The sequence below is a fragment of the Hoplias malabaricus genome, chromosome 4 (assembly GCF_029633855.1).
Source record: "Hoplias malabaricus isolate fHopMal1 chromosome 4, fHopMal1.hap1, whole genome shotgun sequence".
In the NCBI taxonomy this organism is placed as follows: domain Eukaryota; kingdom Metazoa; phylum Chordata; class Actinopteri; order Characiformes; family Erythrinidae; genus Hoplias; species Hoplias malabaricus.
Window position 1 is genome coordinate 42,326,982 of NC_089803.1, and position 17,877 is coordinate 42,344,858.

The following is a 17,877-nucleotide window of genomic DNA, read 5'->3' on the forward strand; positions in this document are numbered from 1 at the left end:
CTGCGACAGTTTGTTGCCATCATTTCAGCCTAATGCAAGTGTATTACAGAATACGCATGCTGCCTCTAGTCTACGGTAAATGGCTTCATCAGACCCACCGCCACCTGCTGCTAAAATGCCTTTAATAGGCTCTGGTAATAAGCCTGATGGAATAAAACAATTTCAGTGATCATGCAGGAGGGGGGGACACAGGGAAAAGTGATGGAAGGAACATGAGCGAAAGAAAAGACACCCTGAGGGGAGCCGCCACCTGAGGAAGAACAGGGCAAGGAAAATGTGAGCGACCAAAGCACTGCGTTGCACAAAAAAAAAAGAAGAAAAATCCCTTATGGAAAAACTAATTACAAAAAGGACTGGACAAGCATGGAAAAACAAAGGAAGATGCTTAGAAACAAATTACCAATTTAATTGAAATATCTACAGTGCAGGCATGCGCCATTAAGCACGGCTGAACCGGGGGTGAATGTATGTCCTCGTACAGGGAGTGGACAGGCCTCCCTGCTCTCTCTTGGTTTTGGAGGTAAATAATTACTCTGGGTGGAGACAGAGGCAGATAATGACTCTTCAATAACAAAGTAAATGGAGGGCTGTGCTCCTTTAGCCTCATGTACTGATCGGTCTTACACTGCAAGAGCAGTCTGACAGTGAAATACATGCCCTGGCTGACTCTGGAGAAACCTAGAGCACCATGAAAAACAACCAGGGACTTAATCAATAGATATGTATAGCATGTACATCCACCCAATCTGCCTGATGTAGTGTAGTTTGTGTGTCATAATAAAGGTGCTGGGCACTGTCCATGATGTCAATTTTAAATTCTTACCATTTGGGCAGGAATTTAAAAAATAATTTATGATGTCCACACACAAAAGGCAGGCTAGTAAAAGGCATACACTCTGAGCTAGCCACTCTAGCCTTTCAACTCAGTGCAGATTGACTCCTGCATTATCCATCATGGCATTAGAAGCCCAAAAGCACAAGCAGTGCAACCTGTCTCTGAAGACCTGCTACAGCACAACAACCTCTGTCAGAATCAAAAGACCTGATGCTTTTGAAATCACTGCCTGTGAAAATTACTGAGAGCTGGAATATCACCTGAAGGGACTGTAAACTAAAAGAATAAGCCTCAAGTTACAAATACAAATCAACAGGGAAACCTTTAGTGTATATAGTAGAGTTACTGGTTATTTCCTGTTCATTTCCATTTGGACAGATCTCTCACCATAAAAGGAGACAAACATCAAAAACATTATAAATCAATGTTGGTTTGGCTCTTACCAGCAAGCAGGAAGGTGATGAGACATGTCTCTTTAGGCATATAGAGCTTCAGTCTGGAGCCACTGAACACATACTCAACCACTGCCTCTGAACGACCCGCTCTCTGCAAGAATGGCAGAAACTGCTTGGCTTTCTGGGTCTCCTACACAGAAATATAAGTAAAGGCATATTAATCAAACCAGCTTCAACCCACTGCAAGCCTAACACAAGTGGAGTGAAAAAAAATTCCCAAAAATGTGTCCACTAAAACTCATCTCAGTCTTATTACTCTCCGGAATGGCTTTTTTTTTTATATATATATAAATACACAGAGGCTAACATTGTTTTTTGGTTAATATGTTTAATTCATTTTATCATTAATTCAGTCATTGTGTACTCTGTGTGGTCCATGGATGCAAATCTTAATAGGGCAATATCACAATGCTCTTTCGAAGCATTTAGAGGCCAAGACTGAAATAGAAAGAGACAGAACAGGAATTCAAATGTGAATGAGAACACATAATAGCACAGATGATTGGGTAGTGGATTTAGAAGAGGAATTCTAACTACCACTGAATGCATAATAAACTTTACTGCATTATTGAACACATCTGAAACACCATCAGCTGTATAACCGACAGTAGCACAGGTAATCATCCTTAATAGCTAGTGAGCGTCTTTAACATAAAGGATAGCTGTTTACGTGGATTTAAAATTGACACAGACTAGATAATGAGAAAGAAGGATGGAGAAAGAGAGAAAGGAGGAAAAACAGAAGTCACTTATGCTTATAAGCCATGCCATTCTGAGCCACTGAGTGGAAAGTGCATGTCTAAGTTCAGTGGTTACTTGCTCATCTTTGCAACTCTGACAGCTAGCCATTTTACAGATGATAGGTAAGCTGATGCTGGAAGACTGAGGTATGAAGGCTTAATTTAAGTCAAGCTGTTTCCTGTGAGTCACCCTGGGCCAGAGAGAGAGCCACCCACTCCAGCTGGAAATATCCTACAGCTGTGACCCACACAAGATTTATTTTTTCCCCTTCTGAGATGAAGAGAGATGACAGAGGAGAGGAATGTAAGGATAACATCATATACGTTGACCTATTTTCGGACGTGCTTTAATTACATTGGTCATTATGAGAAGCCCCTGTGAGTACTGACAAACAGCCAGAGCATAAAGATGGTTGGATACATCAACGCAGACCATCACACTAGTGGTGAGCCTGCTGCTTGATTCTTCATAAAGCCAGGTGAGACGCTCCACAAAGTGTACCGCAGCTCATTAAAAAATCAAGAAGTGTTCTCAAACTTGTGATTTAAGACAGAAGGGAGTGCAGGACAGGTGAAAAGGAGGGAGAGAGGAATGGAGAGTGGAAGGGAGAGAGATAGAAGGAGGCAGGGTGGGAGGAAGAGAGGATGAAATAATAAAAAGGTTAGAACAAAGTCAGGGGCTGTTAAACGTCACTTTCATGTTTTACATGCGGTGGGAGGAGTATATCTTCTCTCATTACTGAGCTAACAAACTTTATTGGCCCGAGTAAAATTTAATCTTCATTTGGTGAGCAGCCCAATCAAGATTCATACCCAGCATGGCCCTGGCCCCTGGCACACGTAAACAACTTAAGCTCTACAACTGAGATTACTTTATTAATGGAGCGAGCTATATTTAGAGAGGCCTTCATCAAATTAATGTGAAGGGAAATGGAAGCTAGAACCATCATGAATCTGCTGTCACAAGACTCCAGCTTCACAGTGATCGAGACAGGGGTTAGGGAGCAGCAATTATAAAACTGAAGCTTGGAAAGAAGGCATACGTTGAGGCAACTGAAGAACTGAGGGGGGAAATGAGAAAATGCAGAGTAACGTAAATGCAAAATTGTACGCGTCGTAAAGAAAAAAAAACAGCTACAATTGTTTATGGTTAAAATTTCATAATCGCCTTTTAAGAATATCAAGGAGAGTTTATTCTATAGAAAACTGGAAAATCTTTTATTTTAAATGAGCATATCAGATATAAAATATACATTTATAAATGTTTTTTAACAAGAATAAACTGCACTTGATTTGGTACCATATCATATTTTATCAAAGCTCTCACTAAGAGAGAAAATTATTAAGTGCATCCTGACACCCATAAACAATACACCGCAAACGTATGAGAAACATATAAACCTACCCCTGAGATGTCGGCGACTCTGTGAATGGGGACCTCCTTCTTGCTGTGAAGTCCTTTCCCATTCTTGATGGCCCTGCAATGATTCAAGCAAACGGCATTATGGCCAGTCATCGAGGGCATTAAAGTGGGGATATACAGGAGACAGATGGAGCATTCCTTTAGACCATAAAGCCCTAAAAACCATTGCAGGCCTGGCCAGAGAAATCAACACTTAAACAGGACAGCGATCCGCACGGCTTCAACAAGCTGCTGAAGGCATAAATGTCTTCCATGGTTTCTTATGGGTAATCCAGAAACAGTGGCTCGGCACTCTGTGGTTTCATACAGCTGCATTAGCAAAGCCTATTACGGGGGCACTGTGTATATCAGGAACAAACAATGTGCTGTGTGGAGAGGCATTAATAGTGTATGAGGAAAATTGAAGCCTTGTGAAATGCTGGTAAGTTAGAGTTGTGGAGCCCACAGGCCCTGGTAGATTAGAGAAAGGCTGTAGAAAATGAGGTACATGACTTCAGCCTCTTTAAGGCAGATGGATCTAGGTCTAAATGTGGCTTTATCTTCCCTGGTGTCTAATCTTGTTCCATGGGAGACCAAGTATGGGATTCTGTGTGTGTGTGTGTGTGTGCGCGCACTGACACATGCTCACAAAGGTAGATTTCTCAGAAGATATGGGGTAACAACCAGCGATACTTTCTAAAAATAAAATTGAGACCACCATGCCTCTCATCTCCACCTGGTCCACAGGGAAACATTAGGAAGAAACAGAATAGAGGAAGAGAAATAGAGAGTTGAGATGTGTTTTTGTGTCTATGCGCATGTGTGTGTGCCTGTGTTTTATACATCATTTGTGAGAGAGAAGAGAAGGAGCAGCAAAAGATGCCACATTTTAATGGTCCCTGTCCAGGGGCTGGTTGCCCTGTTCTTAATCATGTCCACTGTAATAAGCTCTAAATCTACATCTTCACATCGCTCAGAACCAGTAATCCATATAATTATATTCATGGACAAAATGTTAAGGAAGGTTTGATTTAACACAGTAGTGGAAGCCACGGGACGGTGACTGTCTATATGAAAGAGGATAACTGATGACGGGCTGTGACTTACTGCTCCACACAAAAAGGCTTCCAGTCACACCTACTCTCTTGATGCTTTAGCCTAAAATCTGATTTAATCCATCCTCCCAGTACCTCAATCACCTATAGTCTTCCACATTCTCCATTTCAGGACAGGGGCACCACACCTAGGGTCAATGAAAATGAAAAGCAGCAACTAAAAAACCTGAGCCTTTGGGTGAATCCCATTTCACTCCTTAGCACAACCACGTACCTTGCGTTTTGCCAAAGGGTAGGGTGTCTGAATTCTTGTTGGTAAAGAGGATGAGATAAGAAAAGGGAAGACTATATATGCCTTGAAAATTCTATTTTAGGGGCACACTTCAAACAAAGAGCTAGGCATGTCTTGGGAATCACTGACGAGACACTGCAAGTGACCCAAAAAATATATAGATTTTTTTAAATATATTTATTAATACAAAAAATAAATAAATAAATAAAAATCAGTATTTTAGTCTTTAACAACTATGAATACTATTGTAAAATTATTATAAGTTAAGCCACTTGCAAAAACTAGTATTTTTATTTATTTTTTAATATTTTTTAATTACACCCCGCTCAATTTCTTCCTAGTGCCTGTGGCTATTGAAGCATTTAAGGTGGAACTCGAAGTTTGGAACTAAAAGTCACCAAACTAACACTTGAATTTAGTTTAATGTCACAGAGTTAGGAGTTGGTGATAATATAGGACCGTGGACAGCTTTTGAAGGCATGAGATGCCCTAAATTTAACTAGAGCAACAGTTCTCTGATATAACTGCAGACTGGCAGCAAAGAGCCCCTGAAATGCTGTATCAGGTTATTGATGTTGTAACTCGATTCCAAAGGAATCAAACAAGAGGTAGGGGTAAAATTACGAAATGGGATTCACCTTATAATCTAATAACTCTTAAACCTTAGTATTACGATTAACTCTTCACAGGACACAGCGGCACCTATTGACATGAAATGTAACAAAGACTACAGCATGAACCGAACAGTAATACGCTGAACAGGGACAAACAAGCATCGACATCGGTTCTTCTGCATGCATGGTCTTACCGTGCCTCTGCAGCCAGAAGTTCGTCATAGTGAGAGGACCTCTGATCATCATCCTGACGATATCTGATTACAGTAGCAAGACCTTTACTGACCAGGGCTTCCGCAATATTTCTATGAAGACAGAAGAAAGAAGAGGAATTAGACAACTGGAAATACCTTCCTCAAACAGGGGGTTGATTTAACAGTGTTTAGATTTGTAGTTCAAGTAAGAAAACTCTCGCAGCAAGATAAAGAAGCTGAAGTGAGAGTTTAAATCATCGTGATAACATCACTGCAACTGAATAAAATCTCAAGAAGCTTTGTCTTACTGGAATTCTGTGAAGCTGCTTTGTGACAACATCAGTTTTAAAAAGTGCTATACAAATAAATTTGATTGATTTGTAGGTATGTTACTGAATGATATTCATGTTTTCACAGCTTACAGATTCGCTAAATCAAGTGATGACAGTGTCAGAAGGGACGCAATGTGTGAGCAGGCTGAGCTGAGTGATTGGGGGGGGGGGCGGGAAATCAGATCAAATAAAAGTGCTAAAAATTATTTCCCTACTGTCTTAGTTCATCTGAAACAAGTTATTCTTTTTCCCCCTTCTCAAACAAATGGCACAGCTTACAGCAAGAGAATCAGCCCTGCTCTAATGATGCTCCTGTTTGCCAGCCTCTGTCCGTTACACACAAGCTCTGCTCTAGAAGATCGTGAGACTCAGGTTCTGACTCCCTGATGACCACGGAAATGACTGGAGCACAAAAGTCGCAAGGAGTGCAATAGGAGGGGAAGAAAAGTTAATCTATGGAACCCAAAGAGATGTATGCAGGCTACTTGAGGAACACAATGTCACGCTGACAGGGTATTTGAGAAGCACAAAGGCAATTTGATTAAAAGATTGTGTGATCTGAATGTCCTGCACACAAAACCTTGCAATCATGAGGTTATGAATTATTCATTAATCCATGGTTTTGTTGTCCATGGCTTGATATGCTTTCCATTTTAACAGATGTCACTAGAAATGGTCAGAAAGCAGCATAGATTTGAATATGTAGAACAGTGCCTTCAAATCCACATCCTTAGGATCCAGGTTTCAGGCCAATATTTGCAACTGCTGATGCACCTGACTGACTAGGTATAGCCTCACGCCAGCTGGCCACTGTAAAATCCCAGTCTGGAACACGGATCAAAGGTCCAGATTTGAAAAACTCTGATGTAGAAGACCCATGACCAAATGGTTAGGTTCATGAAGTTGTGCGTCTCTGTGACTGAACTTGTGTTTTAGTGAGAAAGAACTTGTCAGGGGGAAAAAGGCTGTAACTAGAGACAGAAGTAAGCTCATCTGATCAATTCAAAGAGGATTTTGATCAGGTCACGTTCAGCTAAATTCAGCTAATCCCATCCATATTTTACCCAAAGAAGAAAAGAAGAAAAGCATTTCAATGAGAGGGGAAGTACTTGAAGTTCAGTTCATCACTCTCTCCTTAAGCAATCTACATTTTTAAATGGACAGTGAAAACCGAAACCCTACTGTATTTTTTTTAATGTACACAGAGACTAAAGAGTAACTAGAACGATTCAAGCAGGATACACATTACATACAGTAACACATCAGGAATCCTGATTTATTTTAAAGAAACTCTAGGTAGCATTTTCACCTTTTAATAAAAACAGCTTCAAAATCTGTTATACTTCACTGACCTGCAATAGGGAGAATAGTGATTCTGTTGTTGCTACTTTGGGCTGAACACTACAGAAACTGCAGTACGTAACGTTTAGGAGTTGGTAGATCATTACCCCCTCAGTCTCCCCACTCCACGTTGATTTCAGGACAGTGCTGTTAAAGAGCCTTACACTGTGAAACTGTAGGTGGAGCCCAGGAGCACAAAAACCAAATCTTACCCAGTGTTCCTTTAAACACACAGAAGTGGGAATGGGAAAGAGGAAAGTGCTGACATCCGAGGGATTGATTCAGGAACTGCAGCTGCACTTACATTCCTCCGATGGTGACTGTGGCACAGGTGCGTTCTGGGAAGGCTGGGACAGGGCCTGTTTCTGCGGCAGTAGTGGCAGCTCTGATGTAATCCACAGTGACGTTGACCTGAGAACACAAAGAAAGCACTTCAATCGTCAGCCAGACCCAAAAGGCCACATTACACCAAGAAACCACAAGTCTGTCAGGGGTTCAGCTATGAAGATATGAAGTGACCACTGGAACCCCACATGAAATATATACAGTTTGCCTGTTTTATATGAAAACCTTAAAATGTGACAGAATTATGTCTCAAAAGAACAACACACCTGAACAAGGTCTATACAAGGCCTTACAAATCATTTAGACGACTGGAACAGAACAAAGGACAAAACACATTTGCTGGGAAAAAGATGGATATTTCATACATTGTCACCCATTCACTGCCTGAGAGACAGAAAAGTGTGTACACACACATCTGTGTGTATGTGTATTTGTCTGTGGGCTACTATCCAAGGTCACCCTTAGTCAGTGTACATCATATCAGGCTAGACTGTAGATCTCCCTAGAGGAACACCGACCATACATGGAAACGGTTTATCACAAGGGGAGGTGAGGTGGGGTGTTGAAGACCAATGACACACACAAACACACACACACACCCACCCACCCTCCTACAAAAGTGTCTCTCTCCCACTCCCACTCTAATCAAGAATGAGCAACACCAATGTGGCTCTTAGTGGTGGCATAATTCTGCAACAAATACTCGGTAACTGAACCAAAATGATCTCGTCCAAGAGGGGAGGATAGCATAACAGTCTCTGGCAACCACAAACCGCTCGTTTCACAACGAACCAGGAGACAGCAGTGTAAACAAACTGCTCTTGTGTCAAAAACGGTCTCCATCTGTGTTCCTCTCTCTTGAAGGCTACTGTACCCTCCCACAGGGAACAGGCAGCCTCTTGTTTTCCCTCTCATTATTGCTGAACAAACACATAGGAACAGGTACTTAGAGAAGATACACTCACACCCACAGGGAGGCTCAAATCCAGCCATTTCACATACCCCAAATACTTGATGGCAACACAGAGAGCAGGACGGATCGTCTGTCTGCCTGGCTGTTGGAGGGGAGACCAGACATTAATCTGCAAGGCACAGGCCCAGCACGAGGACAAGGACACCGCCTTCCTGCCTCAATCTCCCACAGTCCTCTGGGTGCGAAGAGATGGATGCTGTGCTCTTGCAGAGGATTCAGAGATCAGCCACATTACATACACTGACATTACAACACACAAATTCACAATAAACTTCTTTTTTTTTTTTAAATGACGAGAAGTTAGCTAAGCAGTTTCTTCAAGCATCTGGGAGTCGCTTATCAACTGTTGGCCAATGATTCATAGAGTTGAATCTCTTGGAGTCTCTGTTTGAAAGGGCCTTTCGCAGCACACTTTAAACTTGAAATAAATGTTGCATTTATTTAACATTATAAGATGGAAGTGACCACATTCTTTCCATAATTTTGGATGTTAATGTGCTTTGAAACTTAAAAATGTCACTAACTAAGGCTTTTTTCATTTAATGTACTAAAATTTGACTAGAAAAAGTTTCGGTAACCCAAACTAAAAACTAAAACAAATTTATCTGCTAAAATTAACACTGGCCGTGTTACTTGCCCTATATTGTTCAGTGAGTCAAATCACAGAGACAGAAAGATGTCTTCTGTCTCTTATTTAGAGTGCACCTCTCTAGATGGGAAGGATGTTCTTGTACCTGAACTGCTTATAACAATGCAAGCAACAAAGTGACCGGGTAGCGCTCTCCTCAAAGCACATTAAAGCTGTGCATTAACATAATATGGAGCAGTCCAAGAAGATACGATGATTGGCAGCATTCTGTTAAGGTTTTTAAAAAAAATAATATATGGTGGAAAATACAGGTCATGAAACATGGCAAGAAGTAAAAAGGGCCCTCCTTTGAGTGCCTGATCCAACAAACTGCCACCAAGACTGAGGGTGTAGACCAGTCTAATGGACAGAATATAAATTCATTAGGTCTAGGAATTCTGAAGAGACATTTATTTTCCCACAACAGCACTTTCACAGGCCATGCCCTAAGCCTCATTAACAACAATCAAAAAAAAAAAAAACAAATCAATAAATAAATTGCTTTTTGTGCATGTTATTCACTCAATCTCTCTCCCTCTCTGTGGAGGAGAATTCTTGGCTCACATGAGCAGGGGTAATGAGCTTAGACAGGTGACATTGCATCCCTGTTAAAGAACAAGGGCACACACACACAGACAGACAGACAGACAAATAGAGCTAATGTGCCAGAGAGTGTGTGCAAGAGGACAGGATAGAGGGAGGGATGGAAAGACAGTGAGAATCAAGGCAAAAGCAAAACTGCAAGATTGAGAGATGAAGAGAGTCAGCGGGAGTTAAAGAACAAGCAAGAGAGTGCCAGAGCAGCCATCTGGACAGCAGAGGATATTTAAAGGTCTTTACTGGACGGGTTTATCGCTAATAGCTCTGAAACTTTGTTCAGAACAAACTTCTTGCACTTCAAATCCTAACCCTAGCCCATTAGTTTATTTTCACTTTGGGCAAAGTCCAACAGAGCAAAAAAGAGCTTGCAAGGAATAACTGTTATCAGATTATGCATTTGAGCAGAACACTTTTCAGACAAAGAGTCCAACACTGATCTATTGGCATTACAAAAAGAAAAAGAAATAAAATGAATCTGTATTCTACAACCTTTCAAAAAAATTTTGATGCTTCACACAGGTATTTCTCCTAAAGCAAAATTAGAGAAATTGATAAATAAATTATGCTTTTGAAAAACTTGCTCACCTGTGTCTGCAAAATGGTGTAAGATAATTTAAATTACTTTCCACCATTTTAAGTGTCAATATCCCACATAAATACAGACAGCTCCTACACATTACACTTCCACAAAATGTAACTTTGCCTGCTTGTAATTCACTAGCATCACATTAAAGATAAAAAAAGTGTGTGGGCGTGAGCTTAGTAAAAATCCTTCACCAAATAATGTTTTGCCTCCAACGCACCTACAACAGCAAGGAGCTGCTATGTATGTGAACGACTTCCTTTGGACTGTTGAATGCTTTTAGTATGCCTCTCTCTTTCTCTGGTTGACCCATTGGTATTGGGCAGTTACCACAATCATACACAGAGAGAGTGCAGACGAGTGATGGTGCAGGTTCTATATATAAAAGGCAACAACCATAAAATGATTATAATCAAAAAAAACTTTTTTTTCTGAGGATGTTTCCTCACCATTTTCTGCTCGAAAGATTCTTTGAGTGCTCAAAACTAGTCTGACACATTAAAAAAAATAAATATATATATATATTTTTAAGTGTGTAACTGGAGAACATGATGTTGTCTTTTAGAAGTAAATATATTTAACTGGTTAAGGGGGGTTCAGCAATGCTGTGGCTGAATTCAGCACCAGAGCTAGAGATAAATGAATAGAGCCATGTTTTATCCACTGTTTACAGTGGACTCTGATACGTGCGTTAATGAGCCGTCCTGCTGAGCAGTGAGAAACTTATCCAATGTGGCTCAAGTCATTGCAGATCACAGATTTGCTCTGCTTCTATCTTCCTATATTTGCCAATTCTCTTTCCAAATCACATAACCGGTCAATTTCATTTTCCCATCACACCATACTGGACAACATAACATGCTGAAAATGACCCGTCTAAGGCTCTGAGCACTTTCTGGAGCTTTTTAAACTTGGCAAAGCCACGTACAAGTCTTGGTTCGTGCGAAAAATCCTACTCTTCTTTGGTTCCACCTGGGAACTAACTTTTCTGATTCAGGAACCAATTTATGTTGGTGAAATGTGCTGAAAGGTTCCGAATTAGGTTCACAAGCTGAAAAGAGCTTTCAGTCAACAGCGGTCTAAAAAGCTTCATGTAAGACAATAGCTAATTGAGAATCTGATGCAGACCTTCCATCACAGTCTTTGCGAGATAGATAACAGGACAAATCTTCTCCCATAGAAGTTACATAATATACATGTTTTCTGTCATCCTATGTGGTAAAGTAGAACCTCAAATGTAATGCAATGTAAGTACTATGCCACAGTTTTTCCCAAGTGGAGGGGTGGAAAAAGGCAAATGAATAAGGCATGAGGGAATCACTGACTTAGCAAATGGTGCTCAGCAGTATGATTTGGTTATAATTTGGGGGTCCTACTGGAGGGAGAACCTTAAAGACAATGTTATTCTCTGGGCGTGGGTATTAGACCAGAGCTTTGAGACTGCACGCCACAGGTCAAATGCATGCTCATAAGTGCATGTATACATTTAAGCAGCAAGGTGAGCCATGCATAGCTGAAGACAAGGGCTTTGCAGGCTTACATCCTTTAGAGTGGAATCTAATGCACTTGGGCTAGGTGTAGTGGGGAGAAGCCGTAATCCATATTTTATGGATTAAATGTAAGCTGCCAGGCCCGCACCCGGCTGTAGCTCCCTCTAAAGCTCAGCCAGGGGACGGCTTCACACAGCTGTAGTTGCTATCCACCACGCGCCTGGTGCTGCCTGCTTTGTTCAACCACAATTACATAGGCCTGCAATTCTACTACAGTACAAAACATATGTATACACCACAGCAGCAACACCCAATCTCAAGAGAAGCTGGAAAAAAAATATATATTTAAAAATAAATAAATTTTTAAAAAATGCACGTGTCCTGAGCAAAATAAGAAAAGAGCAAGAACTTTAGATCTGTGCGCAGTAACAAACACAGACATCAAACACTTTGCGCTTGCTTGCCTCTCACTCTTTCACCTCACACACACGCGTGCGAGAAACTCAAACGCTTGCAGTATACTCGCACCCACATAACAGGAACCACTTTGAGCAGGCGGGATTATCCGAATGTGCTCTTTCCTGATAAGTGGATTAATGCAACATTTTCATTTGACTTTTTCGCTGAGGCTGAGACCCTCTACAGAAGTGCTACTTATAAAGTTAGCCAAATCTAGCTTTGGATTATGTCACAAGTGAGCGCCGTTTCAATACGCAAGGTGGGGGTGGGGCTGGGTGGGGATGGATGGGGAGGCGGGAAGGAGGCTGGAAAGGGAAGCGCTTCTTTGCAGCTTTCACTCCATTCCCTAGCGCACAGTAAATTCCCCCTCTCTGTGCCCATCCTCTCAGCGTTCCTTTGAAAGAAGAGAGCATGGCCTGAAACGGACTCCTTCAAGTAGATTCTCTCTGCCTGCTCCTCCCCTCTCCTCTTGCTGAGTAGGCAGTGGAGCTACCGTAGGTATTAAAGTATGCTGTATACACTGTATACAGACAGGTGCAACTCACTTTGCACCAGACATGTCAGGCTCCCATGTAGCTGGGTAAAATGGAGTGATCTCTTAAAACGGCAACCTCTACGATCCTGGAGAAGGGCTGCTTTCTCTTTTATTTTTGTCTCAGTCATAGTTTATTTATTGTAGTAAATTGGGGTGCAAAGACACATATTAAGCTTTAAACCTGGACTGTGCTTTACTGCAATAGTCCCTGAAATTTAAGGCAAAGTCTGTGACTGTGGGGAACTGCTGCTTTCTCCGGTTTGTTTATGTTCAGAAGCTCTGTTTCTTTTAGGGGTGGGACGGTATTATTAGAAAACAAATAAGAATAAATATGGATGAAGTTTAACTTGTCCATATGTTTATTCACTGTCACTCTGTAGAGGTACCCTCAAGGGTAGTTAGGAAACATTATTATACCATTTTATGGTACACCACCCTCCACCACAGAGCAGAGCAGATCAAGCAAAATCGTCATCTCGGTTCATGCTTTTCAATGTTTAGATGTCTCTTCATTGTCTGAACACATCCAGATGACGTTTCTCTGTCATGAGCAAAGCCTAGCATACTGAAGAGACCCTTTGGTTTTTTACGTATTTACTGACACTGGAGCTTCGTAAAAACATTAGATCAGTTTCCAGCACTGGTGAGCTAGAAAAGTGAGGAAGCATCCTCAGAATTTTATAAAATGTGTTTTTGATTAAAATTGCAAACATCGCCTTTAAAGTGCTACGATGGACATAGTGGTAGGCTTCAGAATGTTGACTCAGGCTTGAATTGGGCACATTCAGTAATTTAATTTAGTCTGAGGGAAACTGGTGGTATAAAAGAAAATCAAGATGATGTGATTTCTGTTTAAAAAAACAACAAAGTGAAATTGATCAATTGCAATCCCTACTTTGCACAAATACTTAATATTGCACATCAACAGACATCAGATGATGGAAACTTTGGCCAACACAAGAAACTACTTTTTGCATAGTAAATAGGTCCATCCTTGTAAAAGACCCTTTTTTCACCCCACACTCTTCTAAAGAGAGCTGAGTTTTGTCAGATTGTCACCGCTGTTGCCAAGGTAGCCAGAGATAGAAGAGTTTCGCGCCTCCCAGTCAAAGACCCTTTATACAAAAACGCACACACAACCTTGTGTCCTAGCAACAACAAAACTAAACAAACAAACATTTCTAAAACGGCTTTCCATGTTTACCATGGAATGAGAGAACTAGGCTCCAAGGCACAAAAAAGAAATCCAAAAAGTTCTCTTAACAGAGTACATGCCGCAGATACCCTGCACATATTACAAGGTTGTACCCTTTCCATAATAAAAGGATACATTTCCCTGTGCTTATTTCAGTCAGCAAAATGTCATTTACGTTAGCAGTAAATCCATACTAGAAGTGATGGGTAAATACTTCACATTAAGGACAAACTGAGGTGTACAGTGTTTATGGCCCAGATCTCAGCTCTACATAGAGTTAATTACTTTCATTTTTGTATGTGCATATACTTAAATCTTATAAAATAAGAATATATGACACATCTAATCAAACGTAAACAAAATTAAAAGCCAATCTGGATTAGAACTTTTACATCAAGTCATTAGATTACAGAATAAGGGGCAAATTAAACAGAAAGGACCCTATTCCAACCTTGTCTTCATACCCTACCTTTTTTCCTATCAGCTTCTTTCTCAGGAATTCTCTGGCCTCAAACATGTAAGGAATGTCGTACAGTGGACGGAAGCGCTTGTCCTTGTCCTTGTTCTTCTCCTGTGGGACAGAAAAGGAAAGGGGACAGAGAGAAAATGGGAGAAAGAAACATCAGTGTTTGTGGGGGAAGAAAAAAAGGAAAAAAACTCTTTTTAAACATTTAAAACCTTTGAATGACAACACTCTATTGAATGACCCCCATTCAAAAAGGGCCTCCTTTAATTTTTTTTCTTTTCCTCCTCTACAGCTCCTGCATTCCTCCTCCTAAATATCCTCATTCAGTCCAGTTTTTATGGATTCCAGCCACCACACCTCACACCCACCATTTTAGTTTGGATTTCACAATGTCCTACCCATCCCCTCTCAGCTGCAATGTGAGGCTGGGACTGGCTGAGGATGGGTCTTATTGAGCTGATGGGATCAGAGATCTTTGCTCTGAAAGACAGTCACACAAAGCTGGGCACATGCTTGTTGGAAGATTAATCTAAATAAATAAGCAAGCAAGCAAGCAATGATGACCACTGCATTGCAGACATGACTAGGAGCAAATGAATGAATCCTTAGTGGCAAAGCCGGATATCGCTCTATTAAAAATAGAAGAGTCAAAACATTAGGTGTAGGGAACTTGCTTTCCTGTAAGCGTCAGGTGTTTGGGCTTGCTGATTCTGCACTGCCAGGTGCTGCGAGGCAGTTGGAAGTTTTTAAGATTCAGTTCATTCAGGGCAACACCACTCCATTTTAGAGCTGAGGGGGACGGGGATGCTAGTGTAACAAGAAACAAACAAAAGGGCATAAAGCTAAATATTAAGAATCAGCTTCTTTTTAGGTAACAAAGTTAGCCAGCAGCTGAGGGGTTTTTGCTGGGTTTAGACTTAAAATACATTCATTTACTTTATAAAGAACTCATCATTTGAACACTGCAGTTCTAATCATTTAATAAGATCTGAGAATTTAGACAAAGAATGAGGTCATGGGGAAGGAAATCTAAAAAAAAAATGTATATAAAATGGTACTAAATGCCAGATTTGAGACTCCCAATTTATTTCCTAAGAACACAGAAAGCATGTTTCAGTCCAGCAGAGGTTGCCAACAAATTTTTCAGGCCAATTTGTCCAATCATGTGTCTTTCAGAAGCCCAATTAAAAGCGAAATTGAAATGTAGGCTAAGCCTGTGTCTGGGGAGTGGGGTGAGATTCAGTGGTCTTACAAAAGGCTAGTTAGCATAAGAGGGTAGCATTAAGTAAGTAGGTATAAGCTGGATCCAAATTGTTCAAACCGGTGCCAGAGTACATAGAGTGTGGTCAACAGGGGAGAGAAACAAAACCCCTGCCTGTCACCTTGTGCAAGGTTGAAGTGTTTGGAGCATAGCATGCACCACGCTCTCAGTGAGTATGTGGGAGTGAGAGAGTGCGCGAGAGAGAGAGAAGGGGACAATAGAGGGCCATGTTCTCTTGGACAAAAAACACCTAAATATCTCCATGTGCTGCCAAGCAGGAACTGGCCAAATGAAGTCCCACTGTTACATGGTCAATGCGACAGGGTTAATGCACTTTATGGCAACAATGCACACATGGCAACACATGCAGTCCCAGCCAAAAAGGTCAATGGACACACTGCCTACAGACTTAAAAGCAATGATTCAACACAATTTTCTCTTGATCATGGAGACTGAGGGCTGACAGAGCCCTGAGAGAGAGCACTGACTGGGAGAGAAAGGAAATGTCTTTATTGTATTTGGGAAATCAAGCGTGAGCTGCAAGGACAGGGCAGGTTGGAGAGTGAACCATGATAGAACATATGTGGATCTGAAGAGCAGACAGCTGTTACGGTTTTCCACTGATACTGGAGGGAAGGCTTTTATTTTTAACCCTTTTTGGATAAGAAAAAAATAAAAAAATAAATAATAATAATAAAATAAATAAAGTATAAATTTCAAATGGAAAGACCATGCGAAATATGCGAATATGAACACGACGACATGAACTAGGTTATAACTCGTATGTCTAGAGTACAGTGAATAATCATACCCTAACTGCAATATGTTTAATAAATAAAACTAATTAAAATACATATTCTCCTCTTCTCAGCTTTAATTAATCAATGCAATTAACAGGTCATTGTATTAAATAAATGCCCCAAGGGTAACAAAGGAAGACAAGCAGAAACATTCAGTGCTTTTCTACCAATGAGGAGCTGGAAGGGTTCCTGTTTGCAAACTAATTGGGAACCATTCAGCGAGTTTCCACCAACAAAATGGTACATTCTCAGCTGGAAACAAAGGAGTGTTGGTTCCTCACTTGGAACCATGACCTCAGCTTTGGGTTTGACGAGCTTAAGAAACTCCAGAAAAGCAGAGACTGAAAGTGTTATCGTGAAGTACCGGACTCAGACATTTTTCTCTGATGTTCACAAGCTCAGCAGGATGGCTCAGAACTCTGCAACATTTACATACTTGTATCATCTCACTACAATCTGAAAACTTTGTAAGAAAGAATAAACCAAGAATCTGGATGGAACCAACTTAAGAAGTGGTTTTGGTGGAATAAGGTTAAAGGATAACCAAGGGCCTCTTTGAGATCGATTGAACCAATAAATAAATAAAAATAAGAGACAATGCAAATGGAAACTATAGTGCAACACCTAAACTTGTGAATTTCAAAAACGGATACATTCTCAACATGATTTGACAGAACGTCACATTATCAGAATGGAATGACTCAGATCTGATATTCAGCCTTAATGTGACACAGATATGATATTTTTTTTCAGGGCTGTGAGGATATGTCAAATCCAATCTTTTCTAATCAGATTTGAGACACTATCATGTGTGGTCCTGTTCATGGGTATGCAACATGAATGTGAATGGTCAGAAGGAATTCCATGTGTCTTTCTGTCTGGTTGCGTAAGCATATTGCTGTTATCAGCCATGACTGGCAGCGATGTGTAGGTTGTGTCTCAAAAGGCTCTGTATGTCCTACAGAGTGTAGAAGTAGAAAGTAAGATGATTCTGAAAATGATGCAAAAGAGCAAACGTTAGGCAGCCAGTGTGCTAACCAGTCATGCTTTGGGTCAAAAGTCGCTCTGGTTTAACTAAGCACAGATCTGCTGAAACTTTGCCAGTGTGTGAGTGTGTGTGTGTGTGTGTGTGTGTGTGGGGGGGGGGGGGGTTGAAGTAGAAGCCACTAGAGTGAATGATGGGCTGGAGAACAATCTACCGCTAAAATCACAATATGGAGGAGGACAAGTCTGTCACCGGTGCAGACCCGGCTGAGTGTGAGAGAATTAACAGCTAATAAAA

General features: G+C 40.9%; 1 protein-coding gene across 2 annotated transcripts in view; it reads right to left on the reverse strand.

Moving 5' to 3' along the window:
- Positions 1 to 17,877, reverse strand: part of snd1 (staphylococcal nuclease and tudor domain containing 1) — a 162,678-nt gene that overhangs the window by 123,402 nt on the left and 21,399 nt on the right. For both annotated transcript variants that reach the window (XM_066667129.1, XM_066667130.1), the window contains exons 11-15: positions 14,538 to 14,639; positions 7,565 to 7,671; positions 5,588 to 5,698; positions 3,436 to 3,508; positions 1,279 to 1,420 (exon numbers count right to left, since the gene is read on the reverse strand). In XM_066667129.1, the coding sequence (XP_066523226.1) occupies positions 1,279 to 1,420; positions 3,436 to 3,508; positions 5,588 to 5,698; positions 7,565 to 7,671; positions 14,538 to 14,639 (535 nt within the window). The remainder of the gene's footprint in view (positions 1 to 1,278; positions 1,421 to 3,435; positions 3,509 to 5,587; positions 5,699 to 7,564; positions 7,672 to 14,537; positions 14,640 to 17,877) is intronic.